Below are 15,724 nucleotides of genomic sequence, written 5' to 3'. Positions count from 1 at the left end.
TTAAACTGGTGGTACAATTCCTATGACGACATCGGCCTGCACAGGCTCCAGCAGTGCAATCTGGCCCTCAGACACAGGGCAGATGGAGATCCCTTGTTAAAAACATCACTGGTTGCTAAACTGAAAAGACAAGCCCATCATTTGCCTTCATTTTAAGAGGAAGCTTCTTGGACAATGAACACACAGCACTAATACATGACAGTCCTAAGATATTTTCAGCCAGGTGTCCCTAGTATAACTTATGATATAATAAACTTCATGGAGAAATACTGACTGCACCCTAGGATCAACTTTCAGATTCTGAAATTTATCTCAACACTGTTGTTCTTGCCAACAACTACAATGGCAAGTCATGTGAAAAAAGAGGGTCTAGCCAGAGGAGTAAGAAAGTACCTTGAGAGCCTCAGGGTGAGGTGAAATTGGAAAGTGTAATTTTTTTGATCAGAAGTAGCAGAAGTTACTCAAATTTGAAGTGAGGCTTCAAATTTGTGCCAGAAAAGAGTACTCAGCAATAACCTCTTTACTCTAGACAGTAGATTCAGTAACACAGATTTGTTCTTGCAATAAGATTTCAAGTAAGATTCCAAAACGGATCATTGTCAAATGCACAAAGCCCTCCCCTGCAGGAGGAAGTCTTGCCAGGTCTTGACTACAAGTCAGATGCAACAGTAACCCTGGCCAGATGTTTTCCTCCTTCCTGGACAGCAAAATATGAGTATTTGTGTCCTTACACAAGCCTACAAGTCTCCAGGTACGAGAAGAGATTGAAGGCTGCCAAAGTGCTAGTTCAGAAACCTCCTCATGCTCCTTTCCTACCCTAGGATTGAGGGCCTGATAACAGAAATACACAAGCAGGTTATGCACATTGCTGAAACAGAGCAAGATGAGTGCATTCAAACTATGCACTGGAAAATCAAGCACACTTAAGGACACATCACTAAGCAGGAGAAATCACAAGTGAAGGAAATGATACTAATTTTCTGAAAAAAAACCCAACCAAAAAAAAACCCAACCAACCAAACAAAAAGAAAACCCCACCAAAAACAAGCAAGGTCCTCAAAAACAACACTAAATACAAGGAAGTAAACCAGATCATCACAACGGGAAGTAGCAAGCTCAAGGAAGTGCTCTGCCATCACCAGCGTTGAAAGAAGAGCTTTTTTCTTGTTACTTCCATGGGTATCTGAAGCAGAGAAGGTGAGGCATGAAGTATGCACTGTACAGCCACTTATACAACTGAAACCTCTCCATCCTGCCTAAATGGCAACCTGAACATCTCTTGAGTAGGGAGGTATAATTTTAGCAACTTCCACAAGCCTTCAGTAAATTAAGCCATTCAATTTCACTACAGGCAATGCAATTCAAGGATTAGAAATGCTCAAAAATAAAGCACACATGAAAACAAACTTCATCATTCTACTGATAGGCCCACCCTTAGGAATGCTGAATCTTTAAGGAAACTGGACTGGTAACTATTAAGAAAGCTTGCATTTAAATTTAACAAACATATTTACCAGTTTAGTTGACAATAACCTGATGCCTATTATTTCCAAATGTTAAGATATGAAAGTTAAATTGCACAGGCAAATCTCCCAAAATTTGAGAGCGTAACTTTAATTAGCAGACTTTTCTGCTCTCCTCTTCCTCTTCTTCCCTGTCACCTTCCCCTATTAGGCTCTACTGCTGCTCTCACAAACTTCTCCAGGTCCCCATTTCCTAACCTTTCCCAGCTTTCCTTCTTCGTGCTTGGAAGTAGTTTGAAGTGATACTCTCTCCTTTTACACTGACTGTAAGACCAGAAACACTCATAGTACAAGAATAGAGAACTCACTTCTAATACTCCCTGTCATGAAGGCTTCTAGAAGACCAATGCAATAAAAAGCATATTTGTTCCTACAGCTGTCAGATTATTAAACTCAAAACATCCCTGTTGTGAAAAGGAGCCTTCAGGGAAAGCAAAATATGTCTGGTGCAGACCCAACTGTTCATTAAACTGACAAATCCATCAAGCCTTTACTCAACATACTGAAGTTGAGAATATTTCTGCCTTTGTAACTTGGCCAGAACTTTATTCTTTTCCATGGGAACACTGACTCATATTTCCTGGATGCCAAAGTGATTCTGTTTCCTCCTACCACAGTTATCTAAAAAGCAGAGCTTTTCAGAAGGTTGGGCTTTTTACTTTGAGGCAAACATGAGGTCAGTTTCCAATAATGAAAAAAAAAAGCTAAGAGCAGCTCATCAGGAAACATTTCCCTTTGTGTGATTTAGATATAATGATGGTACAAGGAAAGGCATGCATGAAAGCACCAGAATCATTAATATGCTGCTTTTCAGTTCACTCCCTCTAAATATTAAAACTATTTTATACTTTTTTTACAGGTGACTTTCTATGTATATCATTAGTAAATGGATTTACACAGTTACGCTACAACCTTGGAGACAGAACAATCATCCTACAGACCCTTCAGAAGGTCCATACAAATGGAAATACATGGCACTCACTCAGTGCAGGAAGAGCTGGTAATGAAGGCTACCTGGACCTGGATGGTATCAATGTTACTCAAAAAGCTAGTCCTGGAATGAATGCACTAGACACACACACAGATTTTTTTTTTGGAGGGGTATCCTCCTTAAACCTTGTTAATCCAATGGCAATAGAAAATGAACCCACAGGCTTCACTGGCTGTATTCGAGAAATTGTTATAAACAACAGGGAACTGAATCTTACCGTGACTGACCCCAAAGGTGGAGCCAACGTTGGTGACTGTGATGGAACAGACTGTGGTTATGCTGTGTGCAAAAATAATGGAACATGTCAAGTTGAAAACTCAGGCTTTTCTTGTTCTTGCCCAAGAGAGTGGACAGGGACTACATGTGAACAATCTATTTACTGTTCACAAAACATGTGTGGGCCTCACGCGCTCTGTATTCCTCAGCCTTCTTCATTTTCATATACCTGTGCATGTACACTAGGTTGGACAGGCAAGTACTGTGATGATAAAATCCAATTTTATATAGCAAAGTTTGTTGGTAACTCCTACATTAAATACACAGATCCTTTTTATGGAAGAAGAGACCTCCAGTACAGCCGCCTTTCTTTAAATTTTACTACCAATCAAACTGAAGGCTTAATAGCATGGATGGGAAAAGGTGAAGATGAAGATAATGACTTCCTTGCCATTGGTCTTGCCAATGGAACTTTAAAAGTTGTGATTAACCTTGGAGAAAGAATCTCTGTTCCTCTAATGCATAGCAAATACTTCACCTGTTCTGATGGAAGATGGCATTTCATTACTGTTGTTCAAAACCAAACTTGTGTTAAGGTTTATCTTGATGAGGAACTAATAGTTTTTGAAGATATTGACCCACAAAGGAAATACACTGCTTTAAACTACGGTGGCATTTGTTACTTTGGTGGATTTGAAATTGGCAGGAAAGTCAATACAGTCACTACAGGGCTTTTTCAGAAGGAATTCTTTGGTAAAATTAAAGATGTTGTGCTCTTCCAAGATTCTAAAAAGATTCAGCTAATGAAAGCAGAAGGATACAACATTCATGATGGAAATTCCAGAAATTAATTGGAAAAACTGTCCAAGACTCTTTTAAAAATGACAAAATTCTTTTTCTTCCTGTTTATTGTTAGCAGGGAGTGTATGACTCAGCAATCAACTTAGGTAAGCACTAATGAGGTAATGAGAGACAACTCTATGTGGAGTATTAATAGCATATGCATATAAAATATGATCATTTTCCTCCTAGAATTATTTACGTATACTCTTTAGCATCTACTTAAAAATAATGGGAAAGTTGGCAGGTGTTTTTTTCCTTTATTGTGCTGGAAATAGTTTTGTAAACAAAGAGGTACTGATTAGCTTATAAAGCCAACCATCATTCAAGTGTTGTTTGTTGCTTTATGAGACTAGACAACTGTTACCTGTTTCTTCAACTCTTGAATTTTATTAGGATGTTTCTTTTATAATATTAAGGTCAAGTCTAAAAACTGAAATTGGTGGGGGAATAAAAGGTGTGTTTGAGGCAAAAAACACATTTATTGTAATAAGAATTTTCAAAAACGTAACAGCTGTAATTACTTGTTAAGCCCACAAAGACTGATTAGGTAATGAAGTTGTTCTCCCTCCTTTCTGTGTCCATCCTGTATGTACATATGTAAGAGGGTAGAATTCAAGCTTAAGTCTGCCAAAATATTACACTTAAGGAATGATTTTAAGAGCAAAAATCATATTTTAGAGAGAGAAAACAGGCTTCCTGGTTTTCTCCAGCAGAGATCTACCCTACTTGACTACATGAAAACTTCAGGCTTTTTAATGATTTATAAATTGAATGTGTCTGTCTGCCTACAAGTAATTTTAATTCTTAAGACCTTAAAAAGGTCTAAAATCTGTTCTACTTTACCCATACCTTTCTGGCTTATATGCCCCTAAATGACATTTCAAAATTTTATGAGAACAGAGGTTTTGGTCATAGTAAACCAGATTTCTGCAAATATATTATTCATTAATTGAAAATCTCAAAAGTAAATAGAGCTGTTGATACATAAATACAAAAAAATCAATTCCTTCTCATAAAGCTGTGTCATACTCTGCTTTAGGAAGCAATAAAAAAAATTCAAATTCTATCTTAATGTGTTTACACCAATAATGTATGATGGCGTCTACATTTCTCATTTGACTACTGGCTTAATATGTAAATGAAAATATTAAATAAAAATAATAGTGATTAATTCCTATATTTTCCTTTTTCACTTTACTATTGCTCAAAAGCACATAACAAACCATCACCTCCTTGCATAGAAATTCTCTGAATGCAAGTCTTCAGCATGTACCTGTCAGAGACAAGCAACTGTTTTGGGGAGAAGAGGGAAGTGAGGATGGGGATGTGTGTTATGGAGCTAAGGTCATAAGCACCTGAAACTAGGTGCCACACATTTGCTTCCAGATCACCCTTAGTCTGCAGCAATGAAAGCAGTCAAGTCAGTCACGGGTGACAAAGATAACTAAAGTGCATGGGAGCCTCCCCAAGATGTTTTATTAAGCATCTGGAAACATCTTTGTGAGGTTCATTCTATCTTCTTCAGCTGACCTGAGCCCTCAGGAGATCTGCCCGATGCAACAGAGCTTCTGCATCTCTTCTCAACAGGAAGATTATGAAGCCCATCTAGTATTTGAGCTGTCCCCATATTCTTCACTTCCAGTTTCTCTAAGTAGGGCCTTTTATGGCCATGTGATGCTGGAGAAGGAAGCATATTTAAGGTTTATCCTGTTCTCTCCGTGGCTTCTGGTGGTACTGCCAGTTCCTCAGCAGTCCACACTGCCTTTTGTGATCTGAGCAGTGATTCAGTGTAAAACAAGGAACAAGTAATCAGAGGTCTCCAAGCTAACACAAATGTTGGAAGGAGAGTGACTGAAGGCAATGGAGAAGTAAAATCCTTTATTCCTGTAGTAGCAGGATTTATTCCCATTACACTAACTTGCATCCTAGGAACAAATCCTGGAGACTTTTGCTGTTTGTTAATTTAAACACTTAACAAAACCCTCCCTCAAGAGCTGTTTTACTGTGGCTCTCTTCAGGTTTTACATACACAAGGCAGGTGGCAAAGCACTCAGCAAACTTGAAAAATGTTTACATATTCTTTTAAGTAAATTATTTCTGGTAGTTCTGGCAGATAGCATTCCCATCCCTTCCATACATGCAACTGCAATTTTCACTGCTTCCAGTTTATTTTCAAAGCAGAGATGGATGCACATGTGAGAGGCAGATCACCAGCAACCTTGGAGTAGTCTACTTTTGACTGGACCAAAAGAAAATCTTCATATACAGAGCTGTCAATTTAAAACTTACTCCAAAAGTGAGAACAATGCTTTGGTGCATTTCTGTGCCTACAGAATTCAGTGTAAATACTTAAACAACAAAACACATGTATAATACTACCAGATATATTCAACAGTACTACTGCTATACCATGGAATTAATTTGGAAAAGACTAATTTTATTTTAAAGATGTTTGAATATCGCTTTTAATTACTGAGGATTTTTTTTTTAATTAGTCTTCTCAACAATGAGCCTAAGAAACATCACTTAATAAAAGTCTACCACTTCCTTTATTCAGTGTAAGATTTTTAATTTTAGCCAATTTGACCATGAAGCTACTTGCAAGGTATACAAGTAAAAATTTACCTTAAAATATATTCATAATTGAAAATAACAATTAGGCTGTTATTAAACTGGGAATACTTTTCTGGAAAGAAGAGGCTTGTCTACAGCAAAGTGCAAAATACTCTTTTTTATGTCAGCAGCATAGTAAGGTTGTGTATTCAAAGTGGAAAAACAAAACACTAAAAACAGAACAATAAACCTCAGTTTTTCTTTATACGGTAGAATATTTTTGTTGTTTCTGACAGACTCAACAAGATGCCCAGTGTATTTTAATAAGTATAAGAGTAGGTGATTTTGTTTTTACATTTGCATGTTGTTTGGCATTGGTGGATGGTAGTCCACAAAATACCAAGGTACCAGAAGTCCCAAGGGTACAAACACTTCTACCCTTCTCTCCCCTCTTTGTCCTCCAAAACTCAGAACAAACCGACCTGTGAAGTGTACAACAAATGTGGCATTCTGTGACTCAGCCTTCTATATTCATTTAGCCTGTAGTTTCACAGCTATGAAATCAAACACACACAGTATGTGAGAAAGTTTTATCATTTTAGAATCAAAATATCCCTTAAAATATTTACATTTTACAGTAAAAAGGATAGCAAAACACAAAGTAATGTACAAGCTTAGGTATTCAAGTTTTTGAAGCATGGAAAACGGAGGGAGAAATGAATTTACTACTACAAATTATTTTCAAGAATTTAGGTTAGAAATGCTTTCTTATTAAAACAAGTGCAGTTTAAAGCAGTAACATTCGAGCAGCTCAGCCTTCCAATTTCTGGTCACAAACTGCTTCAGATGCTTAGGAAAAACTTGAAAGATAATATAACGAAATATACTTGAGTTTTATATTGTACTACTGAATAATTAAAAAAAACCCCAAACTCTTCACACCACCGAGCATATTACATTTTGTTGTAACATGTGGATTCTGAGGCTTTGCTGCAGTCTTTAAAAACAGTGCAATTTAAAAACAAGGTTATTGTATGAAAACCACCTTTAAAATTACCAGAGCATCTTAAAACAGAAGAGAGCACAAATTACCAAAGGCAGAAACTATATTGCAGACTTGACTAAAGCCAACTTCCTCAGCTAAGAAAATTCCTAAGCCTTTATTGCATATTAATAAAAGAAATCTTTAAAATTTTGAATATTCAGCAATGTAAATTTTTTAAAAATATTAAACTCCTACTTCTAGCAACAGTTGGTATAATGAAAAAAAGGATGAGTATTGGTACAATGAGTGGTACCAAAACACAGACTTGTTTCTGCAAAACACCAACACAGAATAAAAAACGATGGCACAATCTTAGCAGGCTCTCTTTTTTTTTTTGTCATACAAAGTTTTATGATATTACTCTAACAGTTTATTTAAATAGGAATTCAAAAGACTGCCTGCATCTTTTTACCTTTTGCTTTTAGTTCTGTCACTGTGGTCCCTATGTCTCTCTCTGTTCTTTTCACTTTCTCGTTCTCTATGCTTGTCTTTGCTTTTCTCCCTCTCCTTATCTTTTTCATGAGCCTGTTCATCACTTTTAGGCTTCTCTGTCTTTTTTTCTGGATTTCTAGTCTCTCTGGGGCTTTTTCCATCACCAGCTCTATCACTGTGTGGAGATCGCACTCTTTCTTTGTCTCTCTGTCCTTCCTCTCTACTCTTCCGCTCTCTCTCTTTTTCCTGGTTTCTGTCTCTGCGCCTGTTTCTTTCTGAATCTTGCTCCCAGTATTTTTCATTGCCCCACTCTTTTTCATGTCTGTCTTTTTTCTGGTGATGGGTTTCACTGTAAAGTCTTTGCCGATCATTTTTTCCTCTACCGAATCCTCTCTCCAAATGCTGTTCTTCTCTGCCCCAAGGGTCGTTGTGGTGCCTTTCTGGTCTCCTACTGTCTTTACTCTGAAAAAAATTTTCTGGTCCCAAAAATCTTGATTGTTTGTGAGCCACCGGTAGCCCTTGTGCAATGGGTCCGGCATACTGTGGTGGCTGACCTGATAAATGAGCTACTGGTGGCCATGGCATCATTGGATTTTGAGGAAAACCAAAGCCGGGAGGAGGAAGAAGCGGAGGTGGTAAATGAGGAGGAAATCCAAACATAGGGTTGTTTTGTGGAGGGAAGTTATGAGCTGCAGGAGCCTGAAACTGAAATCCAGGTGGATTAGATTTAGAATGCTGAAAATTCTGCTGCGGAGATCCAACAGATGAGAAGCTGCCACTTGCAATAGGGTTTGGGACTTTGGAAATAAATTCAGAACAAGAAGAGTTTTCAGTTTCAAAATGAGATGAAGTTACAGCTGGTCCTCTTCTAAATGAGTTCACTGTTTCAATATTTTGCATCAATGCATCCTCCTGTGAGTGTTTGGTATCTTCTGCTTGTGATGCAACTGTGTTATCTGCCTTAGCTGCAGCTGAACTGAACTGTGTCTCATTGGTTTGTGCCTCACTTTGATACAGGTTTAAGCCTCCTTCTCCAGAATGTTGTTTATTCTCTGGTTCTCCTTGATCATTTCCTGAAGCATTTTGTCGGTCTTCATTTCTGCTAACATCTCCATCCTTGTTTTCTGAAATATTAGTCTGCTGGCTTCGTCCAGCTGCCTGTCGTGGGTCTCTTTTAAGATTAATAAACGGTGGTGATTTAGAGGTATTAGCAGTAGTGCCTTCAGCAGAGCCTACATTAACATTGTTCTCACTGGATTTTTTCCCTGAATTTGATGAGGAAGAAAAGCTGGAATTTGTGCTCCTTCTAACTTCCTGTGCAGCACTGTCCTTGTCCGGTAACTGTCGCTTTGGGTCATTTTCTTTACTTTCTTCAGTTTCCTTAGACTGAGCAGATAAATTTGCTAAAAATGCTTCTGTGGAGACATCTGGAGGTTTTCCCTTCAGACTCAGCCCTATCAAAGAACCAGCACTTCTTGCAGAACTTGAGGTCCCTACAGCTGCTGCATCCACAGTTGCAGCAGCATTAGTGGATTCTTGAGGATCATCCAAACCAGTCTTTACTTCACTAACTTCAGCAGTTGCATCAGTAACATCCATGGTTTCTTCTTTCAAGTTTGCCTGTTCATTTAATAATGGTATGTCTTCACTAGGACCTGCTTCTGACTTGCTGTGCTCATATACCTGCCCTGTCGTACCCAACAGGCTTTGAAGAATATCATCCACTGGCAATGGTTTATTTGCTAGCTCCAGAGTAGAAGGCTGGTTTTCCCATCCAACCAGGACTCCAGGAAGAAACCTGAGAGGCTTTGGTGGTTCATGTTTGGTACTTTCCACCAACGGTTCAACAGTTGTTGGAGCATCATCTGTATTAGATGGCTGTGGTTTATTTCTCTGCTTGTGTAGCACAGTTGTGAAGGAATTAAAGAAATTATTTTCCTCTTCTTCTTCTAGTGCCAAATCATGATGAGAGACTTCAGGTTTGCTTGGCTTGCTTTTCTTCTCTGGTGGCAAGCTACTCAACGTACTTTCAGCAGCTTCATCTGCAAAACTACTGGTAACGCTTGAAATAGCAGTAATCTGCCTCTTCATTTTCTGGCGAATTATCAGTCCCAGTAATAAATTTGGTCGATGTATTTCAATCCCTGTACAAAATTGCAACAGCAATTTATCATCTCTTTATATTTAGGTTAAGGCATTAATTTTAACAAAAATAACGCCCATATACTTACAACGTACTAGAAAAAGTATTAATCTTATGATATTTGAAATTGTTCTGCTTGTCTCATGTTAAACATTAACAATACTTAAAATAATAAAAAGATGTATTTTTAATAAAAGATGTAAATTACAACTTCAAACACTGCAAATTAAAATTGCTTCAAGTATACTATAACTTCCATATAGAAAATATGAGACAGTTATATAGGACAACTAATCTCATCAGAAACAGCACAAAAGTTAAACATCATGTTAGTCTAACACAGCTACAACACAGTAAGAGTAGTAGCAAAGTATAATAGGGGAAAAAAAAAAAGTAAACAGAGCACTTGCGAACAAAAAGCCTCCTCATCAATTTGTGTTAGACATACTTCTTCAAAGATTTACCCAGATCAAATTTCAGTAAAGTTTCCCTCATTCCAGGAAAGGCACTGTGTTTCATGGCATACTATTACCCATCTCTTCACTACCTATTTCATTCTGTATAACTGCAAAAAAATGATTTGTAGCTCATTCTCTCTTTACTTTGGCCCCGCCTATCTCAAAAAGACAGATTATCCACAGATTTTAATAACCAAGATAAATTGATGCAAAGTAACTCAGGCATACACAGAACAACTGAGAGCCATTTCAGGACCTTTTGTTCCTTGCCCATCTATGTTTTTAAACTTTCAATGAATTTTTTGTAAGGAACTTTGGAATACTTGAGAAAAAAGATTAATACATTTCAAATAATGAAAACTACTATTTTAAATTTAGAGTATCAGTTTGGAACTCATGCCTTCTACCATAGTCCACTTGTGTGACTCAGTTTACTAACACTGAAAACTACAAAGCCACCTGTGTTAGAAAAAGAAGGTAGCAGACATAAAACAAGGTTGTACACACCAATCTTTTCATCTTTGAAGTATCTGAATAATCTAGCAAGGAAATTAATATAATAATATATGGAAAATGCATTACATATTTGAATGAAATAGTACTTTTTAATTTTGTTTCATCTTATATTTCTGTTGCCAACTTCTTTAAGTAGCGTTATGATAACAAAATTCCAGATTCCAAGCTGTACTTACCAGGCCCATCAAAAGGCACAAGGTGATGAGGGACTTTATCTGAGGAACCTAAAGGGATGAGGTACAAATCTTTCACTTGCTTCATATTATTGGCCGCTACACCATAGCGTTTTCTACTGCTGAAATAGGCGAACAACAACGCGTAGGAGATCTGATCCTCTTCGGTTACTGGGGTAAAGCGAACCACGCAGATCTCCTGTTTACAAGAAGAGAGGGAAGAAGATGGTCAGGAATATTTTTCTGTGAAATGTTACTTTTTTCTGCTCTTCATTTACTGACTGCTCTTTATTTAAAAGAAGAGTGCTAAGGAGAAAAAGCTATGCCAAAATGGCAGAGAACAGAAGAGACAGAAGGAGCAGAAACATGTCCAAAATAATTCAGAACTACATAAAACAAATAGAAAGCATCTAGTATGACAAAATTAATTGAAGTGCATGAAAAAATGCCAATATTTTAACAGCCAACTAAATAACAAATTTTAGGGAAGCTTGCCAGCTTCCAATGAATTATTCCACTCTCTATGCTTAACATCACTAGAAAGCTGCATTTTGTAGTTTGTTGTCTCCAAGATATCCATTAATAATAGTGGAAGACCAGTACACAGAGGCCAGAATTATGCCCAAAGCCCAGCTCAGGAGCTGATGCTGGAATTGATGCTTTTTAATGGCTTAACAAACAGCCTGAAAGACTGGACAGAAAATCCTCTGCAAAACTGATATGGCACCTAAGCAGGGGCAATGGTGGATATGCTGAAGCGCTCATGGCCATTCAGAGGGACCTCAGCAGGCTGAAACAACAGGCTGACCTTTGCTGATGTCAGCAAAGGCAAAATGTAAAATCTTGCACTTTGAGCTGGAGTAACCCCATGCACTAGGACCGGCTGGGGGACTGACTGGCTAGAAAACCACTTGGCATAAAATGATGTGGGGATCCTGGTGGACAAGCCCATTATGAACCAGTGATGTGTCCCTGCCAAGACCACCAACTGCAATCTGGGTGTCAGAATCAAAGCAGTCAGCACACCAAGGCAAATGGCTATTTCTTTCTATCCAGCACTTGTGAGACACCACCTGGAAAAGACTTTCAAGTTTTGGGTTCCCCAGCACAAGGACAACTGGCATACAGTGGGACAAGTCCAGCAAAGAGCCACTGAGATTGTTTTGCACAATGTAACACTACTGAAAATGAAAGGGTAACACTTAAGAGGTGAAGTGGCATCCAAACATTCCCGATGAGTTACTGTGTCAAAGGAAGACAGGTATTCTCAATCTGCAGATGACAGTTTAAGGTTGGGCAGGAAGAAAATAAATGCCAGCAGTTGCCACCCATCCCATTCAACATAACCATGACATATTCCTGAAGTTCACATATTTTGAAAATGTTTCAGAGAGAAAAAAATCAAGTATCTTTAGGATGACTAAGATGCATATTAAACAGCAAGTCTTTAATAGGTAAAATTCTTACCTTGGTCCCTGAAGCTTTGATTTTTTCGACATAATCCCAGACAGTGTGGGGAGATATCCTGCCACCTACTTGAATACTATCAGGTAAATCCTATGAGAAAGGACAACAGAAATGAGAATCTAAATAAATCTTGTGGTATGTACTTCATCCAGTATTGTTTCATGAATTCAAAACATATTTGGTTCTTTTATTTCTTAAAGTGTAATTTAAAAATGTCACTAGAAGTTACAACAGAAGAAAAAAATTAATTTTTCAGTGCAAAGTTAACAACATGTACTAAATTAGTTGTCATTCAATAATATCCATCTATGCCTTGCCAAAACTATCCCTTCTGTAATATTAACTGCAAACATAACTGTACTGTAGTCTAGGGACACTCAAGCTATCCATCAGATTACACCATAATGAGAACTCCACACCTATGTTTACAATAAACTTTCAAAATCTTCACCACGAGGGGAAAACATAACCTACATGTAAACAAGTAAATTCATCTTGGATACTACTGAGTTCACTGTTCCCAAGCAAAATAAACAGACTTTCAGAAAACTAATTTTCTTGAAATAAAGCAGAAGAGTTTTGAAAAGCACATCATACTCATATAAGAATCCTTTAGTATTAAGGATTACTGCATAGCCTGCATTTCCCTGAAGATCTACAGCAGAGTAAAGACAATCTTATTAATAGAAAACCTAAGTTCTTTTAATTAGAAAGCTGATGCATCCTGTCTAGCTGTCAAGAAGGAGAACTGAGCCTTTTAAGCTCTCTGCTCTTTATTTGGTGACATGAAGACAATTATTATAAGCAGTTGCATGCTTTTGCTGTTTTTCTCAGGGACAATTTAGTCACAATGCAATGTTAGGACCAGAATTGCCAGATAGGCAAAAAAACCTCCCCAAACTCCATTATGTAGGTTTCTGTTATAGATGGGAAGATGAACCAGAGGTTCATGTAATGAATAATGCTTGACTTACAAATATAGACCTTAATCTATGTCCTCCCACAAATACTTTATTCAGTACAATGATCATGCATCACTGTCTTCCATCATTATACTAATATTAGCCTACAAGATAAATAAGTTGGTAAAATTAATAAATGAATTGTTCATCCTTTTCAATAAATATAAATACCTCTGTTAAATACTCAAAGGAGCCAGAAACTGGATAAGCCTTAATAACAAATTTTGCTACTGAAGGCATATTGATAAAGCCCTTCCAGATGAAATTCAGGCGTGCCAGAAACAGGCTTTCACATTCCACAGTACCAGGCGTTTCTGACCTAAAAAAAAGGACAAACAAAAACCCCTCTTGGTTTACAATATGATATATCATGCAAGACAGTGTAAATCATCATTTTTCTGTATCACAGAAAGGTAGTATTATCAACAATTTTCCTTTTCAGTTACACATACTGGAGGGTCAACAAAAACATACAGGCAGACAACCATGTTTTCATCTTCCACTGGAGTAGTTCTATGGTACAGGAAGGAAAGCACAGATAAGCAGCACATTAGTATTTTTTTAAAACAGAGAAATTGTTTAGTCTGAGAATTATCAAATGCTACTACTGAAGAGAACACAAATGCATACAGGTGCTGCAGAACCAGAAAGATGTTCCCCTGCCACAGGTAAAAGATGACAACACACTGCCTGCTGGCCTATACTGCTTTCTTAACTCCTACATTTTGTGCCACCACTGTCTGTCCAATGCCTGTGTCACTCTACTCTCTCCTTGTCCCACAGGCTCGCTCCTCATGTCTTCTCACATGTTGAGTGCTTCCTCTCAATTCCACCTGTACAAAACTGTTTTTCCTTCCTCTGAAGCCTCAGTTTTGTCTACAAAGCAGCTGAAAAAATTTATGGGATGACTTAAATAATTTCACAGGAGAGTGTTTCTCAACCTGAGAGCTTCCTTATGAAAACGATTACACATTTCAACATTTCCCAACATGTTGCTATCATAATATTGTAGGCATGCTATTAGCAGTTTTATCTGCCCAGCAGTACTAGATGTGCTGTTACAGTAACACTGTAACCTATGTTTATTTCTGTCTACACTGGAAATTACCTTGAACCCGTTGTTAGCTATTCAAAAACCAAAGTTCACTATCCTTGGTAAAAGACCACACTGTCCTGATAAAGGCAAAATTTCAGGATAAACTCTGGCTAATTCTAAATAATTGGGAGTTGATGTTCTTCTAGAAAAGCCTCCCTCGAACCAGAAAGAAACAGCCTCATAAACTGCAATTTCCTTTTTAGTGAGTAGCAGAGGGTGGAAGAAAATGGAGAGAGCTGACAACAAATACCAAAAAACATTCAACAAGCTGCTGTTACCTGCCATTTCTAGAAAAGCACTATTTTAGAATTTGAAACTAGCCTGATTTATCAGTGTAAATGCTCTGTTTAGAGGAATCTCAAATTCCCTGTATTTATATATACAACATATACAAAGACTCACTCATTTAAATGCAGCACTATACATACTACATGCCTTAACTATAGAAGACAATATGAAATTTGTATACTGATTTTTTGTAATATGAACTCTTTTTAAACCTTGCTGCACTAGAAAACATTGGCTTTCTGGAAAAATTAACCTACGTGCTAATTAGAAGTTTGCAATCACAACAACATATGTAATATTATGTATATGAATGAACATCATTTACTCCAGCAGAGATCTCCATTCTAAAAATGCGTATCACTTCAAGTACTCAAATGAATTAATGAAATGCCATTTAAAAATTAGCTTTTAGCATAATAGTTTAACAAGATTAATAATGCCTTTCATTTAAAAATACTGTTTCTACAGGTTATATTACTTGGGGAGAGGTGTGAATGACTTAGATGAGTCCTGCTTATCCTCTTCCAGTAACTCTGAAGCTAAAATGCTCGACGTGGAGGAGAGCGCGTCGGCGATGCTCTCTGCTTCGTTGTCTGACTGCTTCCGTGCGACCCCGACAGACACTTTCACCTTCTTCCCAGACAGGTCATCAGTAGGTGGTGCCATCCGGCCTGCACAAAAGCAAATGCAATGGGTTTCATTTTTATTAAAGAAACACAAAGAGGACTTCCTCTGAACACAAGGAAGATCCATCAAAAATACTATATATTGCCATTGAAGTAAGATAGGATACATATTTTACACATATTTACATGCTGCATAAATTAATACATTGTATATGTTTACAAGTTCTAAACATAAATTTGCCACTGCAATGGCACAGGATAAAGAAATGAGGAATCAACAGTAGTATGTACATCCACCATAGGGATTTCAGTCTCTGAAGCTATTTTTTTAAAAGAAGACAAGATTATGCCAATAGACTATCCTTTTAATAGTCTCTTTTGTAAATTATGAA

The 15,724-nt window shown here is 37.4% G+C and overlaps 2 protein-coding genes across 5 annotated transcripts in view; one reads left to right on the top strand and one right to left on the bottom strand.

Annotated features, from left to right (window-relative positions):
* Positions 1-5,286, top strand: part of EYS (eyes shut homolog) — a 722,813-nt gene extending 717,527 nt beyond the window's left edge. Inside the window, exon 48 of the mRNA XM_063389422.1 lies at positions 2,383-5,286. Coding sequence (XP_063245492.1) covers positions 2,383-3,581 — 1,199 coding nt within the window. The 3' untranslated portion in view covers positions 3,582-5,286. The remainder of the gene's footprint in view (positions 1-2,382) is intronic.
* Positions 5,287-6,701: 1,415 nt separating this feature from the next.
* The window catches only part of PHF3 (PHD finger protein 3), a 49,864-nt gene continuing 40,841 nt past the window's right edge, over positions 6,702-15,724 (bottom strand). For all 4 annotated transcript variants that reach the window (XM_063389423.1, XM_063389424.1, XM_063389425.1 and 1 more), the window contains 5 exons: positions 15,185-15,377; positions 13,494-13,641; positions 12,361-12,450; positions 10,897-11,092; positions 6,702-9,747 (listed from right to left, as the gene is read on the bottom strand). In XM_063389423.1, coding sequence (XP_063245493.1) covers positions 7,580-9,747; positions 10,897-11,092; positions 12,361-12,450; positions 13,494-13,641; positions 15,185-15,377 — 2,795 coding nt within the window. In that variant the 3' untranslated portion in view covers positions 6,702-7,579. The remainder of the gene's footprint in view (positions 9,748-10,896; positions 11,093-12,360; positions 12,451-13,493; positions 13,642-15,184; positions 15,378-15,724) is intronic.

Source organism: Prinia subflava, chromosome 2 (genome assembly GCF_021018805.1).
Source record: "Prinia subflava isolate CZ2003 ecotype Zambia chromosome 2, Cam_Psub_1.2, whole genome shotgun sequence".
Classification (NCBI taxonomy): Eukaryota; Metazoa; Chordata; class Aves; order Passeriformes; family Cisticolidae; genus Prinia; species Prinia subflava.
This window is presented reverse-complemented; position numbering and strand designations above follow the sequence as displayed.